A 10,240-nucleotide genomic window follows, 5' to 3' on the forward strand; every position below is an offset into this window, starting at 1 on the left:
ATCTAATGATGGTAACCATATCATGATTAACAATCACATCAATCCGGTTCTTAAACGGAAGCAAATTCTTGCAAAATTTCCCCCAAATGGGATTTCAACATCTCGTCAAGAGTTGTTGCTCGTTGATTGAGGCGCCGGATAAATAAATACTAGTAAGTATGCACTACATAGAGATATACCTTTTTTTTTAGGTACAATCAATCTTAATAAAATATTGTCAATCTGCAGATTACGTTTAGAGTTTCTTTGCGTTAATAATAAAAAATCCATCCACCAAAAAATCTATATGATAAACCGACTCATAATTTCTGGCTATGTTTTTGCAGTTTAATTCATTTGAATTTTTATTTCATTTTCAGCAAATCTATTAATTGCTATCAATTTTAGCATTAAAAGCCAAAGTTGCACTTGCTATCTAGATTCAACTCATTTGAGGAACGTCTACAATACTAGTCTGTGTTAGTTGTTGGTGTAAAGCAATTGTATACTAATCAGTTTAGTTAGTTAGTTTAGTTGGTTAGTTAACTAGTAAAAAAATAAAGTTAAAAAAATAACATGACTACTGTAAACTGTGTGTAGTTTCAGCTCAGGTCAGAGATTGAAACTCTGGAGTCCGGAGTGGTCGGCTCGGGACAACCCAACCAACAGCAACATGTTGCATGAGCATGATGCTTCCCTTTTCCATTCGGAATCTCTCTCACGCTCCATGTCGCGAGTTTTCTCTCGCTTTTCTTCGCTTTCTTCATCCTGCAGCAGCTTCATCCCTGCCCAGGGTCCGCGCGCACGTTACCGGGAAAAAGCTAGCTAAATGTCAAAGGTCGATACAGGTTTCGCAGCGCCGAAAACGAGTAGGTTTGCCGTTGGGAGCTCGGTTCGCCTGGGTAGAGTAGAGCAGCTAAGAAGGAGCAGCTGTTGGCAGTTCCCTAGCCAGCACACCGAAGTACCAAGACGCACAACCATGCCCCAGGGCTCAGCCATATTGGAAAAGTGGAGTAGCGAGCAAAATATAATTGATTGGCGTAGTGAGCAAAACGAAAGAAATTAAGGGTGCTCATCTGTAGGACAAATTTTTGTTCAAAAATTTTACATTTATTGTGTGTTGAAAAATTACAACCTTCACCATCAATTGTGTCCCTGACGAAGGCTCGTTCTCAACCCGTTTCGCTTCTACAAAATGGCGAATCCGCTTCGGGTAATGGAAAGTTTTGCAAAGAAACACGTGGTTTCGCGGTCGTGCCAGCGCTCTGGGCCCGCTGGCAAGCTACTGAAACACAGCAACACGCTGTGGTTCACATGCGCATCACAGACTGCGGTGTGAAGAAAGATGCGTGGGCTGCGCCAGCTGCCACGACACCATTTATCAAACGTTTTCGCCACGATACGGGCATGGAAGGCTTGGAACGCCAATATGGTCCTTTAAAGGAGTAAAACAATGATCTTTACTGAAGCAATAAAAAGATGCGAATTGCTTGTAATGCTAGCATGACCGGCTCGCTATTCGTTAGCTGCTATCGATATATGCCGCGAGACGGATGCCCTTGCACGGAAATAGTGCGCCGTCGGCTCGCTGACCATCACCATGTTTTCTGGAGTATCTGCAACTAGTGGCATCCGACCGTCCCTCGAACTCACGAGGGTACCAGTGTGGAAGAAACGGTCCTTTGCAAACAGTTCATTACGGACCATTCTCTCATTAGCGCGCATACGTTGAGCGTGGATTTGGTTTAATTTTACCTGTCGACGAGCTTTGATTGATGTTGCTGTCTGATTCCGTGGGCGTCCACTATCTCGAACTCCGCCAACGTGACGACCATAAGCGAGGGCAATGACGCAGGACCTTGTGTAAACGAATACGCATCGAACAGAGAGATAAGGGAGCAAGCAACATAAGTACACATGCGAGCTCAGAGGATAACTGTGTTAATTTTCCAGAAACACAAAAACAATCAAAGGAAACACCATGCTTGGCGAGTAGGTGGATTTGATAATCGCTTTCTCACCAACCACATGCTGGGAATGAGTCTTATGGAAGTTCAATGCAATAGAACAAGGATCAAATTCAACAGATGGCAAGTGTCTTTCGTAAATCGAAAAGCAATATGTTGCTTTGCAATAAAAGTAATATGTTTGCATCCTCCCCTCTCCTCCCCCCCCCCCCCCACATCCACAAATCTAATTCTTCGAAAATACAGATTTTGGTAAACAAAATTCTTCGATAATTTTAGTTCGATTGCTTAACGAAAAAAAAAACAATTTATCGAAATTGCGCAATGTTTTCAATGAGGATCCAATTAATCAGGATTATTACTCGTAACGCATAAGTCTGTCGTGCATCCAAGTAGTTTCTTCAGCATTAGCAACGGACAATATAGACACCATATTGATCGTAAAATGTTACAGATTATTGACAATAAACTACATTAACGCATTAGAAAGAAATATACCATAGACAGCCAGTCAATATTGTTGGAAATGTTTTAAAAAATATTTTTGAAAGTTATTATAACGGTAATACAAAGGGAACCGCATAATCGTGATATCATTGGTGAACATCGACATTTGAACAAACGAAAGGACTATTCTCACTCGAGCTATTCAACAATAATCCGGACTCAATTAAGAGACTCAAGAAGTGCTCGACGTAATTGCATAGTTATTATGTGTCTTGTAACTCTTAAGGTATTATCTCTCAATCCCATCCCACTACCCTTGGCATCGGCTGGAGTCGGACATCAGAACAACACCTACATTACTGGGAAGGATCCCGTTTCAGCTCGAATAATGCCAAGCTTATGGGCGTGTAGAGTGACTACAGCAAGGCACTTGGTTCTTTTCTAGATACAGAATACGTAGCTGGAGTCGCTGCTTTCTTGGGTAGAGATAATGGAGATCGACTCGGTGTGTGTGGTCGTCAACGTGAGCGATGAAAAACGACACTTGCCGTAATTCGACTAGATAACTATATACATGCCTAACGTATGTTGTTCCTCTCCATACGTGTGCCGTGGTATTGCAACAAATGCGATTTCTTCGTCTAAATCAACATCAGCTCTGTGTAAATTGATTATTTCAGATCAGATCAAAATTCATGAGCATATGCATGTTCGTTAAATCCTCTTAACATTCTGCTCCAGCGACAGCAGTAAATTAATTTTGTCTAAATATCCACAACATCATCAGCAGGACAAAACCTCACTTAATAAGCGCTCAAATTTCATTTGATGACTCCATCATGAATGACGATAAAAGGGTCGTTCGCTATCAAAAGAGGACACACCCGTTTCATTACAATACTGTTTTCCGACTATCCTGCTCCATTCAGCAGGAAGCAAAGATGGATTGCATGGAATATTTCGTTGCCCCAACTGACCCAATTCGCAGATCATAAAATCTAAATCATCCATCGGTCGGTCCTTTTTGATGACTAGCACAGTAGCATTCATCGAACCAAATGTATAAGCAGCACACATTCACGTAATCCTTGAAACGGAAAAACGATGTCTGATCCTATTTCCACTCACTAGATGTTCGCTTGCATCGGATCGGATGGAGTTGCATAATGCTCCCACATCGAAAGGATGCACGCGTTCAACGACCCACGCGGATGCGGCGTAGATCTCAAAGCGATTATGAGTGGTGATGCGCGGTCATCGAGACGCAAATTCGTTGTATTCTCTATTCTTTCATTGAAACGGTACCTATCAATGGGGCGGCCACTTCGTTGGGATGCCTTTTTGGCAAATGCTCTCTTATTCTCGAAATCGATCGGCCAGAATCGCACTGGCAGTTGGTTTTCACTTTTCGTTTTTTTTCGGTTGGATTCTTCCGCATGACTATTTCCGTGTCCAAAAATGATTGCAAAACGTAGCAACGGAGACATGTGAGTGTGTGCTAGAGAACTTTTCTCAGCCTCAGGGAGAACGTGGTATCGAAGGATCCATATCGCGCCACTCTTGTCCGTTCATTTGCGTCTTTTTTCTTGTCGGTTGCGGTCTTCTTGGGGACAAAACTTTAACATCATTCAAGCGATGCGACTTCAGACTTCAAGGAGCCATTGCCGTTCCGTTTGGAGACGGTCTGGGATAACTCGATGGGTTGTATTCGAGCGCTGTTGCTGCGCCATGCGGCGTCTGTGACATAAATTATGCGAAACATTCATGTGTATGAGACACACGTACAGAACTATTCTGACCCGAAGCGATTGCAACATATTCAGTCAACCATCGTAATGAAGAAGTCACGGTTTTAACGTGCCTGCTGCCGTCCCAGAGAGAAACCTTTAAGATTATTCCCTTAAATAGCTAAATGAGTTTTGTGCCAAACATCAAAGAGTTAGTATAAATAAGAAATCCTTTATAAACATACACAGGAATACACTTATAACAAGGTTGATCTTTTATTCTTATTTTTATTCTAATTTTTAGATTTACTATTGCTCACACGATAAAAAAAACTTACCAATCAATTTTTTCTAAAACTCTGTAAAATGGGATATATGTTTTCTAAACTTTCTGTGATTTCGCGCATATTCTTCGCACCAGTGAACACCAGTTTTCCGTTAACGAAGATTAGCACCACTACGCGTGGTTTCACCATCCGGTAGATCAATCCGGGGAACAGTTCCGGTTCATACGAGCTAAACTGACCGTGCACCTGGTTCAAGTTTTCCAGTCGTATCGGAAATCGAAGGTCTGCAGTGGCTATCATGTTCTGTACCTTGAACCCCAGGAACTTCACGTCGAACCCAAGTTTTTGTATGATCCTCACGAACTTCCGCATACCCAGGTTCGCTTCCTGCTCGTTCTTGGCCCCAGTGCAGATGATTTTGCCCGAGCGAAAGATCAACGCGGTGCACCTTGGATCTCGTATCCGCATCACCACGCCGTGGAATCGCGATGGATTGTACTCGGTATTGCGCGTCCGGAAGTTGATGGTTTTGAGATTGAGTTCGCAGCCAACGCTGACCGTTGCCACACAGTTCCTGCGGGTAGAATATTCGGGCGAAATGCTCGATAATGCGTGTGGATTTCGAAGAGCACCTCCACCAGCTTCCACCGGTGGTTCCAGCACGTTACCTCACTTGCACGGAATTGATCGCTTCCTGGGGCCCCGTTGGCACAGGGGCCTGCATCAGTATGCTGGCTTGTGGGGATGGCTGGAGGAGTTGAGAAGCGACATGGACATTAAAGCCGGTTGATCTCTTTCATCCTGCATCCGATTTACCTTGGAAAGCTGTATGGATCCGGAAGTCCCGGCCGGCCTCGCCGTCGAGTTTAGGAGCATTTTTAAAGGAGACTCGGTTGATTGTTTGTCCATGATGATCTTGTTGTGGAACGCACAAATAATAGTTGCTCACAAATTGCCTTATGATATAAAATTAAAAATTTCTCTCGAAAATAAACGGGAAACCTGCAGAAAGATGTATTTAATCGATTGTTTATAAAGTTTCATCGATTTTCCTCGAGCCATCATCGATTTTCGATGCGATTTTGCTTGAATATTTTTAATTAGTAGACATTTTCTTACCATTTTACTCGTTTAGATTGCATCGCTGAGGGTTTCCTGGGCAATTTTTTTTGTCAACGCGACCTTTCCCACGACGGATTCTTGCCACGAATGAAAAGTTTGATTTTCGCGATTTCTCCGTGATTTTCCCGTTTTCACGGAGTGCTGGCATCGCCCGATTGCACTAGCAACACTCGGATAACCTGCTGCAACAACTGCCATCGATTGGCCTTCTGTGGCGAACACAGATCCATCACGTGCCGGGACGGAACGATAACGGAGTGAAATGTTCCGGTTCTAGGATCGAAACGGTGTGCTCTAGCCATTCATCTTGCATCGAGTCCCCCTACAAGGTGTTTGCGATAAGATCCAATCTGCTTGCAGCGTGCCGGCTCTTCACGCCAACGCCAAGAATCGAAGCAAAAGATGGGAACCTTGGCGAAGCAGCCAACGACAGGCCGGGGCTCACTCGACGAGCTGGTGCAGTACGTGTCCGTTCACATCCCGTTGCCGGTCCTGTTGAGCGGCTCTGTCATGCCGTTTATGGTGGTCTATGCCGTATGGCTGTACCTGTGGGTGATGGTGTACGGCGTTGAGGAGTACTGGGATGCGGGGCTGCTCTTCCTTGCCGGTATCGGCTTCACGCAGATCCTAGTGTGCTTATGCTGCTTCTGGAGTGTCCACGTGCAATCGTTCGTCAACTTCCGGAAAACAAAGACTCCCTGCAGGGGAGCTGTCGCCAAGGTTGTGCCGACGGAGAACAACGGTTCTTCAGAGTTGGTGCGCATTCATGAACAGAAAGCGACCGATGACGAGGGACGAGGAGACGGCGAGATGACGTACTGGTTTATGTTCCAGAAGACGAAGTACATCTGGGATCCCGACAAGGCGCTGTTTCGTAGTGTCGAGTTCCCGATTCACCGGACTTACGAAGAGTACTACGAATCGAAGGGTCACCTGGAGGAAGCGGACGTCGCCCTGGCCCAGTATACGTATGGAGACAACGAGATGGAGATGGTGGTGCCGGAATTCTTTGAACTGTTCAAGGAACGCGCCACGGCACCCTTCTTTGTGTTTCAGATCTTCTCCGTGTTGCTTTGGTGTCTGGATGAGTACATGTACTATTCACTCGTGACGCTCTGCATGCTCGTGATCTTCGAGTGTGTCCTGGTGCAACAGCAGCTCCGAAGCCTCTCCGAGATCCGCAAGATGGGCAACAAGCCGTACTCTATCAACGTGTTTCGCCAGCGCAAGTGGCGTCCGATTAGCTCGGCTAGACTCGTGCCGGGCGATCTGGTGTCCGTAACACGCTCGCAAGACGAAAACCTGGTTCCCTGTGATCTTCTCCTGATCCGAGGTGCATGTATTGTCGATGAAAGTATGCTGACCGGAGAATCGGTACCACAGATGAAGGAATCACTGGAGAACAATACGGACGAACACAAGAAGGTGCTCGATATCGAAGCGGATGGCAAGTTACACGTACTGTTCCGTGGTACGAAGGTTGTACAACATTCTGCCCCGAGTAAGGGAGCGATGCGTTCCCCGGACAATGGGTGCATCGGGTACGTGTTACGTACCGGATTCAACACATCCCAGGGCAAGCTGCTACGTACGATTCTGTTCGGTGTTAAGCGCGTCACGGAGAACAACCTGGAAACGTTCGCGTTCATTCTGTTTCTACTGGTGTTCGCGATCGCCGCCGCGGCTTACGTGTGGATTAAGGGTACAGCCGATCCGGAGAGAAACCGCTACAAGCTGTTTCTCGAGTGTACGCTCATCCTGACTGCCATCATTCCACCCGATCTACCGATCGAACTGTCCCTCGCCGTCAACACATCTCTGCTGCAGTTGGCCAAAGTGTTCGTATACTGCACGGAACCGTTCCGCATGCCATTTGCCGGCAAGGTACAGATTTGCTGCTTCGACAAGACGGGTACTCTGACGAGCGATAATCTGCTGGTGGAGGGCATTGCCGGTCTACGGCCCGACACATCTATTGTACCGATCGGTGAGATCCCCGAAGCAACGGCGCACGTGCTTGGATCGTGCCACTCGCTCGTCCAACTAGAAGAAGGTCTCGTCGGTGATCCGCTGGAGAAGGCCACCCTGATGGCGATCGAATGGAATCTTACGAAGGGTGACTCGGTTGTACCACGCCGTGGCAAGTTCAAGGCACTCCGTATCTACCATCGGTTTCACTTTTCCTCATCCCTCAAAAGGATGTCCGTACTGGCCGGGTATCTGGTGCCGTTTTCGAACGAAACATGCTACATCGGTACGGTCAAAGGGGCCCCGGAGGTGATTGCAAAGATGTTGCGCATCGTACCAGAACATTACGAACGCACCTACCTCGAGTATTCGCGCCGTGGTGCCCGCGTTTTGGCTCTCGGTTACAAATCGTTTGGAGCGCTGGACAACAACACGGTGCGTGAGCTAAAGCGGGACGAAGTCGAGCGAGATCTGGAGTTTGCCGGCTTTCTCATCATCTCTTGTCCGCTAAAGCCAGACTCGAAGAATGCCATTAAGGAGATCATCCAGGCCTCGCACAAAGTGATGATGATCACAGGCGATAACCCACTGACGGCGTGTCACGTGGCGAAGGAGCTACGCTTCAGCCGAAGGGGAATCATGGTGCTGACGCCTCCCACAGCGGACCAGAATACGAATCCCAGTGCTGAGTGGCATTGGGAATCGATCAATCGCGAGTTGAGCATACCGCTCGATTCGCGCACCGTAGGCGAACTGTACCGAGAGTATGATTTCTGTATTACGGGTGAAGGACTACAGTATCTTGATCGTGAACGCCAGGCGTATCTGCAGCAGATCGTACCGTTCACCACGGTGTTTGCGCGATTCGCACCAAAACAGAAGGAATATGTGATCACGACGCTGAAAAAGCTTGGCTACTACACACTCATGTGTGGTGATGGTACCAATGACGTTGGGGCACTCAAGCATGCCCACGTCGGTGTGTCGTTATTGAGCCATATGCCTTCGAAGGCAGAACGCAAACAGCAACGGGAACAGCAAGACGAGAAAGAGGAAAAGAAGAAAGCGCTTAAAGGCGGCCCAGGGCTGGTCAATGCTGGAGCAGGTCTAGGAGGTGCAGTGGTGGCGAGTGATGAGGCGGCCCGCCGCCAATTAACACCGCGCGAGCGAGCTCTGATAAGAGCACGAGAAAACCAGAGCGCCGCACAGGAAAGGTTGCAGAAGGCGTTGAAAGAGATGGATGAGGAACAAGTACAGATCGTGAAGCTGGGCGATGCAAGTATTGCGGCACCCTTCACCAGTCGGCTTACGTCGATCAACTGTGGTAAGTTACCAGTACGATGCCGGAGGAAAACGGTGCTTTGTCTTTGAACTAATGCAATGTCTGCTCTTACAGTTTGTCACATCATTAAACAGGGTCGCTGCACACTAGTAACCACGTTGCAGATGTTCAAGATTCTCGCGCTGAACGCATTGATCTCCGCTTACTGCCAGTCTGTGCTCTACATCGACGGTGTTAAGCACAGCGATATGCAGCTCACGTTACACGGTTTGCTAACGGCCGCGTGCTTTCTGTTCATTACGCGCTCAAAACCACTGAAGGTACTGTCCAAGCAAGCACCACTGCCAAACATCTTTAACTTTTACTCGGTGACGACTATTCTGGCGCAATTTGCGGTTCACTTTTCTGCCTTGATTTACATGGTGCACGAGGCTAAACTGCGAATGCCACCTAGGTAAGAAAGGGTGCAGTTGAGCCAAACTTTGACAAATGACTTAACTTCTCTTTATTTTCTGACGATTTCTATTACAGCGAAGGAAAGGTGAAGCTAAATGTCGATCTTGGGCCGGACGAGAAGCAAGAGTTCGAGCCAAATATCGTGAATAGTACGGTTTACATCATCGGTATTGCGATGCAGATTGCGACCGTCGCGGTCAACTATAAGGGCCATCCGTTCATGGAGAGCCTACGCGAGAATCGGTTACTCTCGTATGCCATCTTCACCTCAAGTTCGATCGTCATGTGCCTTGCGCTCGGCCTGGTGCCCGATCTGCTGGCCACGTTCGAAATAATCGACTTCGAGTCAGATGTAAGTATTCGTCAGCAAACCCGACAAATGCCGGGGACGAGTTTAAATTTATTCACTTATTCCACGTACATTCCACAGTATCGGACAATCCTGGTGACCGTACTGATAGGGGACATGGTTCTTGCTTATCTAGTGGATCGCGTCTGTTCGTTCCTGTTTGGTGAAACGCGTCGAAAACTGGATATCATTACTTAACTTCGAGTTTCAGTTACAATTCGACGCACAGGTGAAACACAGAGCTTATGCATGTGTGAACGCAGAGATCAACCAGGAGCCCTGGAGGGCATGGGTAGCATTTTAACGGGTTCTTCGTAGAACAAATGGCTGTTCGTTGGATTTGCCAATCTGCAGGAGGATTCAGTCACAAGCGAGCACTTAAGTTATTACTTTCATCTAGAGTAACCGGTTTATAAGCGAACGGAAAATAGTCGCCATCGTAAAACCCCTTCTCACGGCACATGGCGTAGGGAAATGACAGATAGTGAAACGAATAAAATTAAAGACTTGATCACCTTTTACTGTTTTCTTCTGTGCAGCTAGATTAATAATTAAAACCAAAATGGTAACATCATGGTCGCACGTGTGTGTTCCGATTTCATTTCCGATAATTTTTGATTTTCATATTGATTGCATATGGATGAGCTATACAGTAG

At 46.7% G+C, this 10,240-nt stretch overlaps 2 protein-coding genes across 2 annotated transcripts; one reads left to right on the top strand and one right to left on the bottom strand.

Annotated features, from left to right (window-relative positions):
- Positions 1 to 4,372: 4,372 nt before the first annotated feature.
- Positions 4,373 to 5,420, bottom strand: LOC125952411 (TBP-related factor). The gene is made up of 3 exons (XM_049681870.1): positions 5,224 to 5,420; positions 5,076 to 5,155; positions 4,373 to 4,981 (listed from the first exon to the last, which is right to left on the bottom strand). The coding sequence occupies exons 1-3, from the start codon at positions 5,314 to 5,316 to the stop codon at positions 4,462 to 4,464; spliced, it is 693 nt and encodes a 230-aa protein (XP_049537827.1). The 5' UTR covers positions 5,317 to 5,420; the 3' UTR covers positions 4,373 to 4,461.
- Positions 5,421 to 5,599: 179 nt separating this feature from the next.
- On the top strand, positions 5,600 to 10,115 carry LOC125952295 (endoplasmic reticulum transmembrane helix translocase). Its single transcript, XM_049681698.1, has 4 exons — positions 5,600 to 8,821; positions 8,894 to 9,233; positions 9,311 to 9,587; positions 9,666 to 10,115. The coding sequence occupies exons 1-4, from the start codon at positions 5,932 to 5,934 to the stop codon at positions 9,780 to 9,782; spliced, it is 3,624 nt and encodes a 1,207-aa protein (XP_049537655.1). The 5' UTR covers positions 5,600 to 5,931; the 3' UTR covers positions 9,783 to 10,115.
- Positions 10,116 to 10,240: the final 125 nt, after the last annotated feature.

Source organism: Anopheles darlingi, chromosome 2, assembly GCF_943734745.1.
Source record: "Anopheles darlingi chromosome 2, idAnoDarlMG_H_01, whole genome shotgun sequence".
Classification (NCBI taxonomy): domain Eukaryota; kingdom Metazoa; phylum Arthropoda; class Insecta; order Diptera; family Culicidae; genus Anopheles; species Anopheles darlingi.

Bases quoted from the DNA above. Each gene is read 5' to 3' on its own strand.
- LOC125952411 (XM_049681870.1), bottom strand. From the start codon at position 5,316: ATGGACAAACAATCAACCGAGTCTCCTTTAAAAATGCTCCTAAACTCG. The intron at 5,156-5,223 runs GTAAATCGGATG...CAACTCCTCCAG, and splicing joins GATCCATACAGCTTTCCAAG to CCATCCCCACAAGCCAGCAT. The intron at 4,982-5,075 runs GTAACGTGCTGG...TTCTACCCGCAG, and splicing joins ATCAATTCCGTGCAAGTGAG to GAACTGTGTGGCAACGGTCA.
- LOC125952295 (XM_049681698.1), top strand. From the start codon at position 5,932: ATGGGAACCTTGGCGAAGCAGCCAACGACAGGCCGGGGCTCACTCGAC. The intron at 8,822-8,893 runs GTAAGTTACCAG...CTGCTCTTACAG, and splicing joins GCTTACGTCGATCAACTGTG to TTTGTCACATCATTAAACAG. The intron at 9,588-9,665 runs GTAAGTATTCGT...TACATTCCACAG, and splicing joins TAATCGACTTCGAGTCAGAT to TATCGGACAATCCTGGTGAC.